Raw genomic sequence first — 16941 nt, forward strand, 5'->3', positions numbered from 1 at the left:
CCCCCCCCTCTGGATCCGCCACTGAGTAGACACTCGATGAAATGATGATTTTACGATGTAACTTTGTTTTGAGCAGTCAGATTTGAGTTATCAATAGTGATCAATATAGTGGCTGCACGATCTTCACAAATGGCTGAGTAATTACTTCTTGTATTTTTTTTCATTTTCGATATTATTTCTCGTGCTTCGTTTTTCCCGATTTTTATTTTTCGTGCAACGTTTTTGCGATTTTTATTTCACGCGTTTCCGTGTTCATTATCCACTTTACCACCCTCTATTCACACCTAATCTTTCAAGTAAAAAAATGAATTTTAAAAGACATTCACATTTTCGGATAATATACCATCAATTATAATTGTATGATTTTTTTTTTTTGTAAACAGAATCGTTGGTCCCTTTCAGTAAGAACTAACAAGAAAGATTAAAAAAAAAAAAACAATTATACAATACCATACATACATGTAGCTGTAATTTACATATGTAACATTTTCGGGTTATTTTGGTATCAAATGACATTTCAAAATAGATTCATGCACCTCAAAATGCACGAAAAGACGAACAATAGAAAATAAATATAGCTTGAATCTAATTGTATAATCCATGTTTAAAAAGAGGTTCGAAAGATACCAGGCCTTAAAGGCATAAAACTTTGCTCAGTGTTCGGAGCACAAAAATCATGCTCGAAACATGAAATCCAGCAATTTGATTGGTTGATTTTCGAGTCCAAGTACAAAAATCATGCTCGAAAGTTTTATGACCGTGAGGCCAGATGGACATTCAAACTCATAAATCCGAAATAAACAGGCAACGCCATGTAAAAAAGACAAAACCACAAACAGACAAACAGACAAACAGACGAAAAATAATACACAAAACTCAACGTAGAAAATAAAGACTAAGCAACACGAACCCCACCAAAAACTTGGGTAATCTCATGTGCTCCGGAAGGGTATATCATGTAAGCAGATCTTGCTCCACATGTGGCACGCTTCAGAAATTATGGTCAATATTAAATGATTGGATTTTATGTAAATCAGTTGGATTAACTGAAAATATCTATGACGTGGTATAAATATCATGCTTCAGTGATTATGTTTCAGGTTCCAGTAGTATTTTTCATCATTTATGTTAGAATAAGTGTGATACGGCTCTCTAGGTGATGATTCAGCAGATCACATGGCTAGCGACGTCCGACGTGGTCATAATGTCGCGTGGAAACCGTAACGTTTGTAGGCTAGGATGCACACAGTCAGGTTTGTTTATACAGGATGCAGCAATGTTAGTGAAATATTATGTAAGTAAAAGCTTATTCAGTCACTAGTTCACCTTTATTGAGTGGGAATGATTTTACTCCAATGTTTTTGACAAAACTAGTAAATAAAAAGTACTATTGAAATTCGTAGTGACGAGTCTACGGATAATATAATTATGGTTTGTTTTAGTTGTTAAAACTATTAAAAATGTTCAGATACATGTATATATAATATTGAACACAAACATAACCGTATATTTTTATTTCAGAATTATTAATTCAGCTTACGGTATTTCAAAATTGGAACTATGATCATAACTACAAACCTTAAACAGGGATCTCTTAGATTTTGATGTGTAATTATAATCCAAAAATTGTGCCAATTGAATTATTATAGGAATTTTTGTCCTTGAAATAAATGTCTTATCCATTATGACATTTGTCCATTTTTGTATTTTCTCAGAAACCGTAATAGGTACAGAAAATCTATAAAGAGCAAAGATGTTAAGCACAATATATTTTAAAAAAAATACGGCAATATATTTTTATAAGAAATTGTCAATCGACTCCGTTGTATGATGTTGTATATGAGGTTTTGCCCCTGAATGACAATGTTTACCCTATATTTGATTTTTTTGCAGAAACTATAATATATAGGAATAGCAAAATTTGCCGCATGTTACTCAATTTGGCTGAAATCACAAACTTGCTTATGGGAGGTTTTTTTCCAATTTTGCTAGTTATCTCGAAAACTTTAATAGATGTGTAAACTGTACATTTCAAATTTTTAATTAAGAAAACAGAATTGGTTGTAAAAATATTTTCAAAACATCATATTTCTCACACTAGTGAGCGATTCAGGCTCTCTGGAGCCTCTTGTTTGTTTTTACACAGTATGGTTTCCTAAAACGAGGTATTTGTAGCATGAAACAATGTTGAACTTATTAGTAAAACTTTAAAAAATAGTTGAACTGAAAATTAAACTGAGAAAGTTCAACTGAGGAAAAATATTACAAAAATCTAAGAAGAAAAAAATAATTATTTAATACACCCAAATACATTTTTATTTCACAAAACATGACTGTATAGTAAATCATTGCAGCACGGAGATATAAAATTCGCAAAAGGCAAAAACTATGTATAATCAGTACCACTTATGGTTAGTACCTTTATTTGGAAAATTCACGTTTTAATACCTCATAAAAAAAAATCCGTATGCAATATCCTACACGACTTTACACAAACATGACAATACCAACAGCAACAAAATAAAGAAGAGAAGAAAAAAAAACATTTGACCAGTTACTTCCTTTATCTGTAGACATGAGAAAAAGAAACCCTGTTTATCTAGCATGTTAGTATTGTAATGAGAAAAGTTGAATATTCTGGTACTGAAACATGGTCTGCTTCCTTTCGGACTCTCGACAGACACACTACATCTGTGAGAGTTGATGTTGGGACCTTTACATGTTGTGGGGAAAACTAGCTTATGTCTCGAATGAAATGAGACATTGCGGCTCTGCTACCGTTGTTGAAAGCAGGCCAGCTGTTCTGATGTTGTAGAGACAGACCGGGATCAACTGACACCTATAAGATTCAAAATTCAAACTCTTTTAATAAAATAAATAAAAACAAAAATAATACAAAACAGTTACAATCACAATAAAGTAAAACAAATATTGGCAATTATTTCTTTAAAAGAAAACAATGGATATTTTATAAAAACTTTATTTATGAAAACTATTAATTATCTCTATTTCAATTTAACTTGTTTTAAAATATTTTACTTTAAATCTTAATAACTTTTAATTAACAATTCAAAACTCATGACTTACCTATAAGATTCAAAATTCAAACTCTGACGTCTCAAAGCAGAATTTTGACTTATATAGCAATCATGATAAAATTAGAAATTTCCAAATATGGTTAGGGTCAATTGTATTTGTACAATTCGATTATATAATTTTTATGAAAGAGGTCACTCTGTTTATATCGGCCACGTAAACAATCGTGTATTGGAAATTTGAAGTAGATAAACATATTAATTAAATGGACAGAGAAATTGATTATTAGCGCTATAAAAGTTAATGATTAATTCTAACAACATATGTGTCCTAAATTAGTGTCAAAATACTGTCACAATAGATCTTTCTCCTTTAGAAAATCTTGTCCCAAGATTTAAATTAATTAGAAAAAAAATTAATAATTTTATAAGATTTAGAGCAACTTAAAATATCATAATTTACTAAATTGATTATTGGATTTACAACTTTTAATTATTAATTTCAGTAAATAATTAATATCCATATGAAACTTCAAAATAACAAAGTAGACAATTAAGTTAAATATAAAGCAAGAATAAGGAATGAACTTTGTTTTAACATTTTTCTATTTTTTTATTTTTTTCATTTTTTTGAGAGTTTATTTTTTTTAATCACATTTCTTATTGTTGGTTTTATTTATGATGTGAACTTTCCACAATAGTTTTAAATGTTATTATTATTATTTATTTATTACTATTATTCTTCTATTTGCTCAATTTACAATTGGACATTTATTTAAAAATTATGAAATTTATGGTACAGTAATTATATACGCCTAAAGGTTTCAACAAAATGTTGTAATTCAAAATGAATTATGATTATGCAGAATAAACTTTTAACAGAATTTGATTAAGCATCTTTTTAGTCTCTAAGTTACTGTTAATCGTATGCATGGCGTTCCTACCTGCGAGGTAACCCATTTTATTTGTGGCGCTCCTTCTTTCAGGTAGCCCATTTTTATGCTTATATATATGTGGCGCTCCTACTTTGAGGTAGCCCAATCTCAATATTAAGTTAATATCTACACTATTTTTATGACTATATTGTACGATTTTCTTTACAGCAAATGGCAACAGGACTTCCTACCATGTTCCATGTAGATTAATTTTACAAGGGGATTCACTTTATGTGTCCTTTAAATAAAATTCAATCTAATCTTAGTAAAAAACTATATGCAAATAATATTCTGAAAAGTTATTCAATGAAATGAAAATTTAAATGAATACATAATTTACAACATTTTATTGAGCAAATTTGCTAACTTAATTATCAATGTTTTAGTTATTTCAATTAAAAATTTACAGATATGAAACACAATGTAGTTTATGAAAATAAAAATGAAGATTTAGTTTCATCGCTGGAAATCTTAAAATCAAAATTAAATTTCTTATTTATCATTTTGGAATTACTTACAGTTTCATGAAAATACATATTTTAAACAATACACAATAATATAACTTTACAATTGTTATTGTCACTGATGTTAATAAATGTTCTAACATAGTTCTGCATACTGTATCCTTTTTGTTGATTTTCTAAATGTCACAAATGAAATATTCTGTATATACTATGGAATCCTAAAGTTTGAAAGTTACGAAAATTATGTCCAACTGCAAATAGTTAATGTTCGAATTGTCCTTCTAGCATGTTATTTGGTCTGGATGTGATGATAAACTTTGACTTTTATAGATGTCTGTATAGATGTCAGCTTTAAGGGTCGTCCACCAATTATTATAACAAAAAGAAGGTTTCTGTACTGTTGTTTGTTCTGCTTGTTGCTCTTTTCTCTCGGCCTCTCGACAGACGAACTACATCTGTGAGAGCTGAGTCTGGAATCTTACATTTTGTGGGGGAACTAGTCGTGGACAATGCCTTGGATGGTATTTGGCATTGCCGCCGTTGTAAAGGCAAACCGGGCGTTGTTGCCGATGTAGAGGCAGGCCGGGATCGACTGACACCTATAAGATTCAAAATTCAAACTCTTTTAATAAAATAAATAAAAACAAAAATAATACAAAACAGTTACAATCACAATAAAGTAAAACAAATATTGGCAATTATTTCTTTAAAAGAAAACAATGGATATTTTATAAAAACTTTATTTATGAAAACTATTAATTATCTCTATTTCAATTTAACTTGTTTTAAAATATTTTACTTTAAATCTTAATAACTTTTAATTAACAATTCAAAAACTCATGACTTACCTATAAGATTCAAAATTCAAACTCTGACGTCTCAAAGCAGAATTTTGACTTATATAGCAATCATGATAAAATTAGAAATTTCCAAATATGGTTAGGGTCAATTGTATTTGTACAATTCGATTATATAATTTTTATGAAAGAGGTCACTCTGTTTATATCGGCCACGTAAACAATCGTGTATTGGAAATTTGAAGTAGATAAACATATTAATTAAATGGACAGAGAAATTGATTATTAGCGCTATAAAAGTTAATGATTAATTCTAACAACATATGTGTCCTAAATTAGTGGTCAAAATACTGTCACAATATTAGTTTAATTTGCATAATTTATGTTATATTTGTGATCATACTGCCAGGACGAATAGTTAGCACCAATATTTAGAAATCAATAAAACTGAGGTCTTCTTCAATTGTTTAATTTTTTTTTTTGATATTAGTAGTTAAATGGATGAGAACGAAAAATGCGGGATAAAAACAGTCAAACATAATCTCAAATAGAGATGATCAATCCTCAACTCAGGAGATAAACGCTGCCTGCAATGACGAATCACATTCTGAATCAATTGAATTTGTTCAACTTACATCAAATGAATCTCAAAAAATTGTAACGCCTTCTTATATATATGTGTCTCAGATTAATGGACCTCCAAGAAATGCATATCCTTCGTACGTGGTAGATTCAGCAGACATGATACAAAATGTATCCGGAACACAATATACAACTGATAGCAGTTCCGAATCAGAGAAACATATTTCAAAACCACTTCCAACAAATCAATCTGGAGCGAAGAGCGAACAACCAAATTACTCAGCAAGCGAAAGAAGATCAACCCCAAATCTAAAGGTCCAAATTTCGCTGAAAATTCTGATGGTTACATATCTTATATACCAGAATCAGAAAAACTTGTATCGAATCCACCGCCATTTAGTAACGCGGGTTCCATTGAACCAACCTCCGCAAATTTAGTACAAGAATCTATTTCACAATGTTCAAATGCTTCAAATAAACTATTTATAGACTTGTCTGAGGAAGCTCAATCATCCAAAACACTGAACCCAAAGAAAAAGTTGACAAAAATCCACTTACCGCGATTAAGATCGATGATGAAAAAAAGATCCCGAAGTCAGACTTGTTAGTAAAGAAGCGGTTGTTGTTCTTGCTAAAGCTACCGAACTTTTTATAGAAGAACTTTGTAAAGATGCGATGAAAAACACACTACAAAGTACCACTAGACGAAAAACCTTGCAAAGAAAAGACCTCGGCCTGATGTTAGGTACAATACCCGTACTTGCTGTGCCTGTGATGACGGAAGAAAAGACGGGTGAAGGATCTTCTCTAGTCAGTCCATTTAGTCAAGATAAACAGACTGATTCTGAAGCTGTAGTGCGTGTGTCTTCATGCAGCAAGGAACAACAGACCTACACAAATGCGGCCGATTCCCTGGTAGCAAAGCAATCATATACCAAAGTAGTACCTATACCTCTTAGCAAAGAGTTACAGTCTGATACCAAACCCATGACGGCTATGACGTCATTTGATGATAAATCGATGAAGACTTCAAAGCCTTTCGGGGATTTTCAGACTAATTTTAAGTCAGATGATAATGAAGCCTTCGGTAAACAATTGCAATCAGCAAGGAATCGCCCTTTGAGTAACGACCTACAAACCAGTTCAGAATCGTTAAAGGCTACCCCTTTTAGTAAGGAAATGACAATTGGGACTACAGCAATGGTGTCTATGCCCTTTAGTAAGGACTTGCAGTCAGATTTCAGTCCAACTTTGGCTATGTTTTGTAACAAAGAACTTCAGACTGATGTTGCAACTGATAAGACTAAGCCCTTTTTCGGAGAACTCCAGTATGACGAAGACTCATTGATGGCAGATCCTTTCAGCACAGAATTCAGATGTGATGGCGAACCAGTATTAACTTTGCCATCAAATAAAACACTTCAAAATGATTCTAATTAAAACAATAACGAAAGACACGTTTATGAAGTGATGACACATCGGGTCACATTTATGGCACATGTTTATATTGAGAGAGATAGATAAAATGCATTTGTATATATTTGATATTTTATGATCTGTTGTATTTTCTTTGTATTGTAACATTCGATAATTGAAAGTTACTAGTCTTAGATATCTGTGATATATGGAAATTGAAAAACAAAGAATAGCTTTTCTCAATCTGAGATGTAGCTTCTGTTCTTTGACGAGACAAGTGTACCTTTCGTTGCCAAGAAAGGCAAACGATGTCAAAGGGATCAAACTCATAAGTTGAAAATAAACTGGCAATCGCAGGAATACTATAACTGTCTTTTATCACAAGCAGAACACGAATTCAAGCTAAGTAACTGCAAGTCCTACATTAATTTTTATAAATGTGCCATCTCCTTCCGATAATGGTTAATGAAGTGGAAGATTTTATTCGCATGTCTCTGTGGTCCAGTCCAAAAGACCCTTTTGCCTTTTATTTTACACACGGACTATAAGTAATGGTATGCAATGTTTCTGAAATTTTAAGTGTCAAAGATTCGTGTTTACTTTCAGTCATCTACATTGTCATGCTGTATTTTTTCTATTATTTATACTATTAATAGAATCATGGCTTTAAATTAGAATTTGTTTTCTTCCAGTTGTTCTACATTTTTAAAAAATCATAAATTTATTTGGAATTAAAGCTATTTAGTAGTACTGATACATCTGCAACATTTGAATTAGGTTAGGGTGCCCTTAAATAAAAAAAAATATCAAACAAACCTAATAATTTGTTGTTTTTCTTATTATAAAAAAATGTCTTAAGCACGTAATAAAATAACCGATTAACATTTGATTTGTATGTAAATATGTAACAAGAGTGCACACACTGAAATGTCTCGCCTTCTATACTAATCATTGATATTATGTTGCTAGTCCTAAGTATAAAGCTAAGCTTTATTACAACTGTCACATAAACTTAACATTAACCAAGATAACTAAACAAAAACCAATGAACCTTGAAAATGAGGTCAAGGTCAGATGAACCATGCCAGGCAGACATGTACAGCTAACAATACTTCTATACAACATATATAGTTGACCTATTACTTATAGTTTAAGAAAAATAGACCAAAACACAAAAACTTAACACTGTGCAATGAACCGTGAAAATGAGGTCACGGTCAAATAAAACCTGCGCGACTGACATAAAGATCATAAAATATTTCCATACACCAAATATAGTTGACATATGGTATATTGTATTAGATAAAAAGACCAAAACTCAAAAACTTAACTTTGACCACTGAACCATGAAAATGAGGTCAAGGTCACATGACATCTGCCCGCTAGACATGTACACCTTACAATCATTCCATACAACAAAATATAGTAGACCTATTGCATATAGTATGAGAAAAACAGACCAAAACACAAAAATTTAACTATAACCACTGAACCATGAAAATGAGGTCAAGGTCAGATGACACCTGCCAGTTGGACATGTACACCTTACAGTCCTTCCATACACCGAATATACTAGCCCTATAGCTTATAGTATCTGAGATATGGACTTGACCACCAAAACTTAACCTTGTTCACTGATCCATGAAATGAGGTCGAGGTCAAGTGAAAACTGTCTGACAGACATGAGGACCTTGCAAGGTACGCACATATCAAATATAGTTATCCTATTACTTATAATAAGAGAGACTTTAACATTACAAAAAATCTTAACTTTTTTTTCAAGTGGTCACTGAACCATGAAAATGAGGTCAAGGACATTGGACATGTGACTGACGGAAACTTTGTAACATGAGGCATCTATATACAAAGTATGAAGCATCCAGGTCTTCCACCTTCTAAAATATAAAGCTTTTAAGAAGTGAGCTAACGTCGCGGCAGCCGGATCACTATCCCTATGTCGAGCTTTCTGCAACAAAAGTTGCAGGCTCGACAAAAATTGTCGCAGAATCCACTCAGTATGTACTTCAGACGTTAAATATCACTTGGTTTCAACTTCTTTCGGATTGTAATCCTGAAACACACCTAGCAATATAAAATACATACCGTCATTTGATGTTGTGAATGGTCAAGAAGTTGGATGGATTCATGTTTAATGTCCAGTGGCAAATATTATATACATAAATGTTGAAGTGGTATGATAATGAACTGTGCTAGAGCTGAATTTTTAAGAGACATGTCACCCTACGATACACGTTATTCCAGAACCAAAAGAACCAGTATTTTCTTTAATCATAAGGTGCTGAGCTTGAAACCTCAACTAGGTATGATCAATGTGCATGAAAATAAGTTCAGGATAAGCCAACAATGTAAGACAGATGTTTACACCTTGCAATGATTCTATACACCAAATATAGTTGATCAATAACTAACAGCAAGTGAGAAACTAACCTATAATAGTATTTAGAAACAAACTTTACGGTTGCGACAGATAAGTGATAACAAGAAAAACAGTGTTAGGGGAGATAACTCTTACATGGAATGTTGATCCTATGATACACAAAAGGTCAGGATCGGATCAATCATATCATACAGCATAGACAACCTCCAAGATTCTATAGACAATATCATATTGATTAATCACTTCGTAAATGAGGACATTGCCTTTGGAAGGAAACTTGACATTTTTAATGATTTATAATAACCAAGTTTGTTTGTTCAAGTGAGACTATTAATTCCCTGTGTTAATCTGTTATTAAAACCAAATTAATCAGAATTGATTTTAATCATTTCAACGAAATAAAGATATCCATTGGTACACACAAGATATTGTCATTTAGCTATGAATAATGTGATTTTTGCTGAGATTGGTGAATGGTTGTCTGGTCATACCCTATAGCGGGTTATTTTCGCGGATAAAACAAAATCCCAAAAATAAATTCCCCCAATTTAAAAGTGCAAATGCAAAGGTGTTGATAAAAGTTTTGAAATCGCCAAAATAATAACCGCTAAAATATTTCGTATATTCAATGAAAATCGCAAAATTTTACACCAACTACATAACATGTTTTCCTATGGCATTTTATAGTATATTTGATTGTTTGTTTTTTTCTTGAAATGAATAACATTTTGTCATGTGGAAGTCTTACATAGCCGACTATTAGCTACTGGTTTGTTCATTGCTGAAGGCCTTACAGCGACATATAGTTTCTTACATACATGCAATTTGGTCTCGGATAGATAGTTGTATCATTGGTAATCATTCCATTTTCCTCCTTGATCTCTATTTTTTTTGGAAAAAGAAAACATGTATATACCAATAGTTAAATTTATTCCAATAACAATAAAGTAGTTTGTTTATAACTTAACTAAATAAATACAATTATCAATTCAAGTAAGGCATACAAACAATGTAACATGCCAAGGGAAGTAACTCTAATGTAACATGCCAAGGGAAGTAACTCCAATGTAACATGCCAAGGGAAGTAACTCCAATGTAACATGCCAAGGGAAGTAACTCTAATGTAACATGCCAAGGGAAGTAACTCCAATGTAACATGCCAAGGGAAGTAACTCTATAATATCTTCTGCCATCCATTGTATCAAAGTTTTTATGTAATCTCATGATATTGACTTAATGGCTAATGTATGTTTTGATCTATGTGAAGACTTTCTTATTAAATTGACAAATCTCTCTGGACTAAAGGTTTTTAAGTATCCACATTCTGAAAAAAATATCCCATTTTCTGAGCCCCTTCAGATTACTAAAACTGGTTGTATGTACAAGCAATTGAATGCTCAGATAAAAATTTCAGCTGGGGCCATAATAAATAATAGGTTTGTTTGCCCAAACGCTACCTACCCAGAAAAAAGCTGACTACTCAAATTCTTTTATTGTCCTGATTTGAAGAAGTTTTTTTTTTAATCAAATAGGCATGAAGACTAATAAACATCTGATACTTCAATTCTTTTTTCTGAAAAAAAAAAAGAAAATGCCTACCTACCTACCCACTGTCTTAACCTTTGGGTAGGGTTTGGGCAAACCAAAATATTTTTAAGTGTGGCCTGGGGAAGATTGATAAGCAGAAGCGGATTAAGGGGGAGGGTGGACCCTAACCCTCCCTTCTCTTTGGGAAACACTTGGTTGATTTTTAGGGAATCACTGAAGCATAACTGGAACAGGACTCCTCAGCCCCCTTTAATGAATTTGGATTGCCTCGTACATTTACAATGAAGTCATAATGTATTCGATGAAACAAATCCTAATAGCATGTAATTTCTGATGAATTTAAAGTAAACATGAATTAATAAACTTAAACTCTTTAAACAGTGATCTCCCCAGTGCCTTACATCACTCCGGTACCCTGGTACTATATTTTCCACCATGGTGCTATCTTGTATGATTTTTGAATAGAATGTATAGGGACCATGCATATGGTGCTAAATTATTTAGAAAACTAGTACTTTGTTAATTTTCATGGTGCAATTTGAAATTTCTGGGGGGAACACTGTACTCTTTATCTAAAGTTATAAATAACAGTTTTTCTGATTTTATAAAAATGTTTAAGCTTTTAATATTTTTAAGGTGAAAGAAAAACTACACATTGAGTATAATTTTAATGTGGACATTAACAAGTTTGAAAGAAATTTGCATTTATTTCTATAATTTCTACATCACACAATAATGTACAAAAAAATAGAAATCAGAAACCCCTGAAAAAAATAATTTCTCAAGTTTTTCAGAATGAATTGTTGGATCTGAATCTAAGAAATGTAATACAACATAGCTTTGTTAAAATATTTTCCTTAACTACAAGTTTTATCATGGAATGGCAATAAGTATATAAAACATTGAAACATGGCAAAAATTACAATCGAGACTCTTACGTCCAAAAAATAGATACATATAATTTATCATATGACCAGTTATCGGCACTTGATTGATAGATAGTTGTTGTTAAACACCACTTTCAGAACTTTTAAAATAAGCCCCCAACCCCATCCCTTAAAAAAGATAAAGGAAAAAGAGAAACTAAGCTTCTTGGACATTTTTTTTGTTTTATATTTCTAGTCCAAATAAATGATTCCTGGTCAAACCTTCCATTTAACTTTCAATAACATTGACCATAACTGCATGTTACATTTTGCAGTAAGCACTATTAAATTTTACTCCCAAATGTAAAATTAAAATTTGTAATAAAGGAAATTCAGCTGTTTTTTACACTTCTGTACATTTTTATGTATTAACTTGAATTATTATAAATGATCATCATTTTACATGTTTTATCTAACAATTCATAACAATTGATACCATTTTTGTCTGGAATGAAAATAATATACAATAGTGTTATTAAATGTTTGCATGATACAGGCAAACAGGTCAAACCAAAATAGTATATATGTCGCGCAATATATGGTCATAAGAAACAATCAGGCAAAATTAGCAAAAAAAAAAAAATTCTATCCCCTGGCAGAGAAAAAAGGTAGGCAGAATTTTTTTTGGACTTTGTAGCTGCTTTTAGTGCTTTATTGAATGCAGGATAGTTTACACAGAAAATAGATTTTTTTGTTGGCATAAACTTATATTGGAAGCAATTAACTCAAAATTGAATTTAAATCTAATTATAAATAACATGATGAGTACGCTGTGAAAACAAATAAATTCTATCTGCACTGTACATATGGTTTTAAGAAAACTTAATACAAATTGAGCACTTAATATGACTATATATAAGAATGATCATCTTCAATGTACTGACTACTATCTGTAGATAATGCAACCATGGCAATAGCTGCATTATTATCATTGTCTGTTGTGTCTGGCAATGTATTCTATTGTTATTGAATCTGCAGTGTTCGTCTCTGAGGAAACTGTTGTCATGGTGATTGTACCTGCCGTGTTTGAAGGATCTGTTGTAACCATGTGTTGTGTGATATAAACTGGTACCCCTTCAGAACTCCCGTCTTCACTAGATTTAACTATCTGACATTGATAAACATTCTCCTCACCAGAGTTCATATCCTGCGGAATCTGTATTATGACCTCTTGACCTTGGCTGTCATTCATAACAAATGGAATGTTTCCACTGGATAATTCAATGACCTCTTGACCTGAGCTACCTCCAATATGGAAATTTTGTGGAACTTCTTCAACTAATGATGGTACATTGACCTCAGCTTCTGACTGATTGTTTCCATCTAACCGGGCCTCGGATGAAACAGTTTCTAAAGTACTTATATCTATCTCAACGGGCACAACTTCTTCTTCATTCGGCACTACATCTCCTGTAGAAATATTAGCCTCATTTTCAATTAACTTTGACTCTTCTGCTGAATCATCATGGCCGCCATTTTGTTCTGTGTCATCTGAGTGATTTTCATTGACATGTAATTCTAACTCATCAAGTGACATGAAAGCTTCATAACACTTCCTGCATTCATAGACCATCAACATATCGTCATCCTCCATTGATTCATCCTGACTTTCTCCGTCAGTTTTCTTACGATGGATAAGCTGATGTCGTAGAAGATTGAAGCGTTTATTGAAATATTTCTTACATCCAGGTTCATCACATTCATGTACTGTAGGGGTTATGGGTTCACCACCTGTAAAATAAATATTACATTAAATATTACATTTATATTCAAGAAAATAAGGATATAAACAGATAAAACATGAGACAACTATATCATTCATATTATGTATATTGAGGATGTTTACTACATTCTAGGGTTGACAACTTCTCGAACAACTTTCCCTTTGTCCAATTTAATATCCGTAAGAGAAAACACTGGCCACTCACCTAAATTCTGTACTCACTCAAACATTTTCAAACTGCAACTTTGATAAAAATCATTCTATTGTGTTTCAGGTCTAATTTCTCCAAGACAAGATAAAGTGTCCTCAGCTTTAACATTTGTTTGATATTTAAAAATCAGATTTTAAGGAGATCTTTTTTTCTATGTTTTATATTATGATTATTGTGTCTCACATTTTTGTCAATGTTGTTAATTAATTTATGATGTTTGCTCTGTTTATTCTCGTCCTATATCATCACACAATTCTATAATTTGTATGTGTCTATGTTGTCATATGACCTGAACAAGCTCACCTTGAATTCCATGTTTAAAGTGTCTGTGTATTTCCAGGGTTTACCCTGGGTCAATTATTTTTTTCGCCACCTCTTTCGCCAAAACAATATATTTTTCGCCACTTTATTATTTTTTTCGCCAAGTAACATAACTATATTTTTCGTTTAAAATTTACCTTTTTTTCTTACCCCCCCCCCCTTTTTCCCTTATATAAGGTGATTTTGCTCCATTGTGTCTATGATTATTCTGTCAAACTTATTTTAGAGTCTACATTTAATGAATAAACACTAAACATTTACTTTAAAACAACAGATTTTGTTTTTAACATAAAAGGGAAAAATATTCATTGTATTTTAAACAACTTTCTAAATGAGGGGGCCACTATACTTTTGATAATAAAGAAGATATAAGTCCTGGAATACAACAAAATTAATGGACATGTTTTGATTATATAATACCAGTATAGTTCGTAGGGAAAGTTTCTTTAAAAGAAAAATATTGATGTGCCCTTTTGTACTAAGAAGTGGTTTTTACAACAAAACAAAAGCTTTTATCACATGATATTTTGATCCTTGTTCCCAACCTTTTGGATAGATTTCTTCAAAACGACAGTTTTCTTTTCTTGACCATCGTAAATGAAAAAGTTGAGACTAAAACTATGCTTGAAACACACGTGTCACTCAAACAACTTTAAAGTAGTCTCCCTAATCAATTACCTATATTAAAGTCAAAGGATAATTAAAGTTTTGAATCAGAGATTTTTCTTGCTTTTGAAAATTTTTCGTCACAACAACAGCTTTCTTTTCTAAACTATCTTTAAAAGGAGAGGAAACGTCAAAAGTTTGCTTCAAACACGTGCGTCGCAAAGTCGTAAATAAATTCTGTATGTGACATTTAGCGGAAGCCATTTAACCATATCATTTTGTCAAACAATTCAATCAACACCTTTATTAATTAGTCCTTTGTTGTCGATAGCTATAAAATGCAGTCAGCTGATTATTGATTTTCTGTCCAAATCTTAATGAGGTCAAGGTGAATTCCGAGTATTGTCTGATCGGGTAAAGTCCGAGAAACTCGAAAAAAGTAAATAAACAAGATGTAGGAAAATAACATGATCGTTCTATATATTTCTTTCGCCAAATTCTTTCGCAAATGACGAATTTTTATCGCCACAATTATTATTTTTTCGCAAATTGCGAAAATGGCGACCGCCAGCAGAAACCCTGGTATTTCACATGATTTCTTCATGGTTCTTATATATTCTCTATAACCTGACTGTGTGTATTATTATTTAACATGTTTAATCATGTTAATGAGTGTGCATCACTTAAAATTTTTTCACTGATAAAACCTAGCTTTGGCACATCTGAAATAACCTAGAACTTGGCAATTTTTGCATGTCTCGGACAAATCTTTTTTGACACAAATTACCGTACTGTGACAATCTATTTAATGCCTGTGTGTTTCATCTTAAATAACCATGAATTACTTAAGCTTCGACGTGTCTCAGACAAATGGTTTTTGCATTAAAACCTTACTCAGACGCATTACATTAAACAAATTTGCTTTATGCCTTAAGTGTTTCATATTTTTTTTTTTCTATGAGGAATCTATAATCATGATAATACATGTATGTTAACTTTTCTATACCTCGATAAATCTTACCTTGAGTATCATGCTTAATGAGTCTGTGGGTCTCCAGATGGTTTCTCTGTTTAAAGACCTTATTACAGATGTCACATTTGTGTATGATTTTGTGAAGTTTTCGATGCCTTTCTAAGTTCTCTTTCCTCTTCACTACTTTAGCACAGATTTCACATTGGTAGATAGGCTTTTCTTTGTCGTCCCCTTTAACACTCTTGGTATGTCTCTTGGATGCATTCTTTAGTACACTGTAACAGCCGGTAAATCTCAAGTTTTCTTGAATCTGTTTCTCAATGTCTCTAATTTCTTCTGCAGTCATGACAACACCTTCACTCTCCTTTTATTAAATAAGAAAAATAAACAAATAATGAATATAGTTATGTTAACTTGACATAAAGTCAAATGAGACCAATATTAAATGTGTGTTTGACTTATAAATTTGTATAAAACAGGCATACCAAAATTGATTAAAAACTGAACAACTTTTATTTTTTTAATATTGTCAAGATGGTTAATTTCCTTTTTTTCTACTGTGATGGATGTGATCAAGATTATTAAATAATGAGGAAAAAAAGTACATCTGATGCAAAAAAAACTGTCCTCTTCAGCATTTTAGATACTGTAGACTTTCATGACTATGTTAAAGTTCATGAAGTTTGAAGTGAGATCTCAGTTTCAATGTAACTTAAGGGGGTGGACCTTGGTTCAGGGAGATAACTCTTTAAATCAGTTAAGCGTTTGTAAAAGTCAAGTTCATCAATGTTTTTTAAGCATTTACCTGAAACAGATTAAAAATAATCTATGTAACCTAGAAGCTTAGAATATGTTTTTGAAAATGGTTGACACAAACGTACTGATGATTTTAAGAGTTATTTCCCTTAACCTAGGTCTACCTCCTTAATATTTTCATGTGTCTGTCATAAGTCAGAAGCCTGTAATTCAGTGGTTGTTATTTCTTTCTGTATGTCATATTTGTTTT

The 16941-nt window shown here is 31.9% G+C and overlaps 2 protein-coding genes and 1 long non-coding RNA gene across 4 annotated transcripts; 1 reads left to right on the forward strand and 2 right to left on the reverse strand.

The window, feature by feature from the left end:
- Positions 1-1184: 1184 nt before the first annotated feature.
- LOC139508687 (uncharacterized) lies at positions 1185-7365 on the forward strand. The gene is made up of 2 exons (XM_071295997.1): positions 1185-1294; positions 5722-7365. Exon 2 carries the CDS (start codon positions 6489-6491, stop codon positions 7251-7253), a length of 765 nt encoding a protein of 254 aa, XP_071152098.1. The 5' UTR covers positions 1185-1294; positions 5722-6488; the 3' UTR covers positions 7254-7365.
- On the reverse strand, positions 2848-5566 carry LOC139508688 (uncharacterized). Its single transcript, XR_011661412.1, has 2 exons — positions 5283-5566; positions 2848-5033 (listed from the first exon to the last, which is right to left on the reverse strand). It is a non-coding gene; the product is annotated as an uncharacterized lncRNA (long non-coding RNA).
- Positions 7366-10538: 3173 nt separating the features above from the next.
- On the reverse strand, positions 10539-16328 carry LOC139508685 (zinc finger E-box-binding homeobox 1-like). 2 transcript variants are annotated; one of them, XR_011661409.1, is made up of 3 exons: positions 15984-16328; positions 11292-13832; positions 10539-11041 (listed from the first exon to the last, which is right to left on the reverse strand). XR_011661409.1 is itself a non-coding variant. In XM_071295996.1 (2 exons), the coding sequence occupies exons 1-2, from the start codon at positions 16279-16281 to the stop codon at positions 13030-13032; spliced, it is 1101 nt and encodes a 366-aa protein (XP_071152097.1). In that variant the 5' UTR covers positions 16282-16328; the 3' UTR covers positions 10539-13029. The 2 variants fall into 2 exon arrangements, 1 of the variants encoding a protein (XP_071152097.1); XM_071295996.1 differs by having other exon boundaries at positions 10539-13832.
- Between the last annotated feature and the right edge of the window lie 613 nt (positions 16329-16941).

The sequence above is a fragment of the Mytilus edulis genome, unplaced genomic scaffold (assembly GCF_963676685.1).
Source record: "Mytilus edulis unplaced genomic scaffold, xbMytEdul2.2 SCAFFOLD_803, whole genome shotgun sequence".
Lineage (NCBI taxonomy): Eukaryota > Metazoa > Mollusca > Bivalvia > Mytilida > Mytilidae > Mytilus > Mytilus edulis.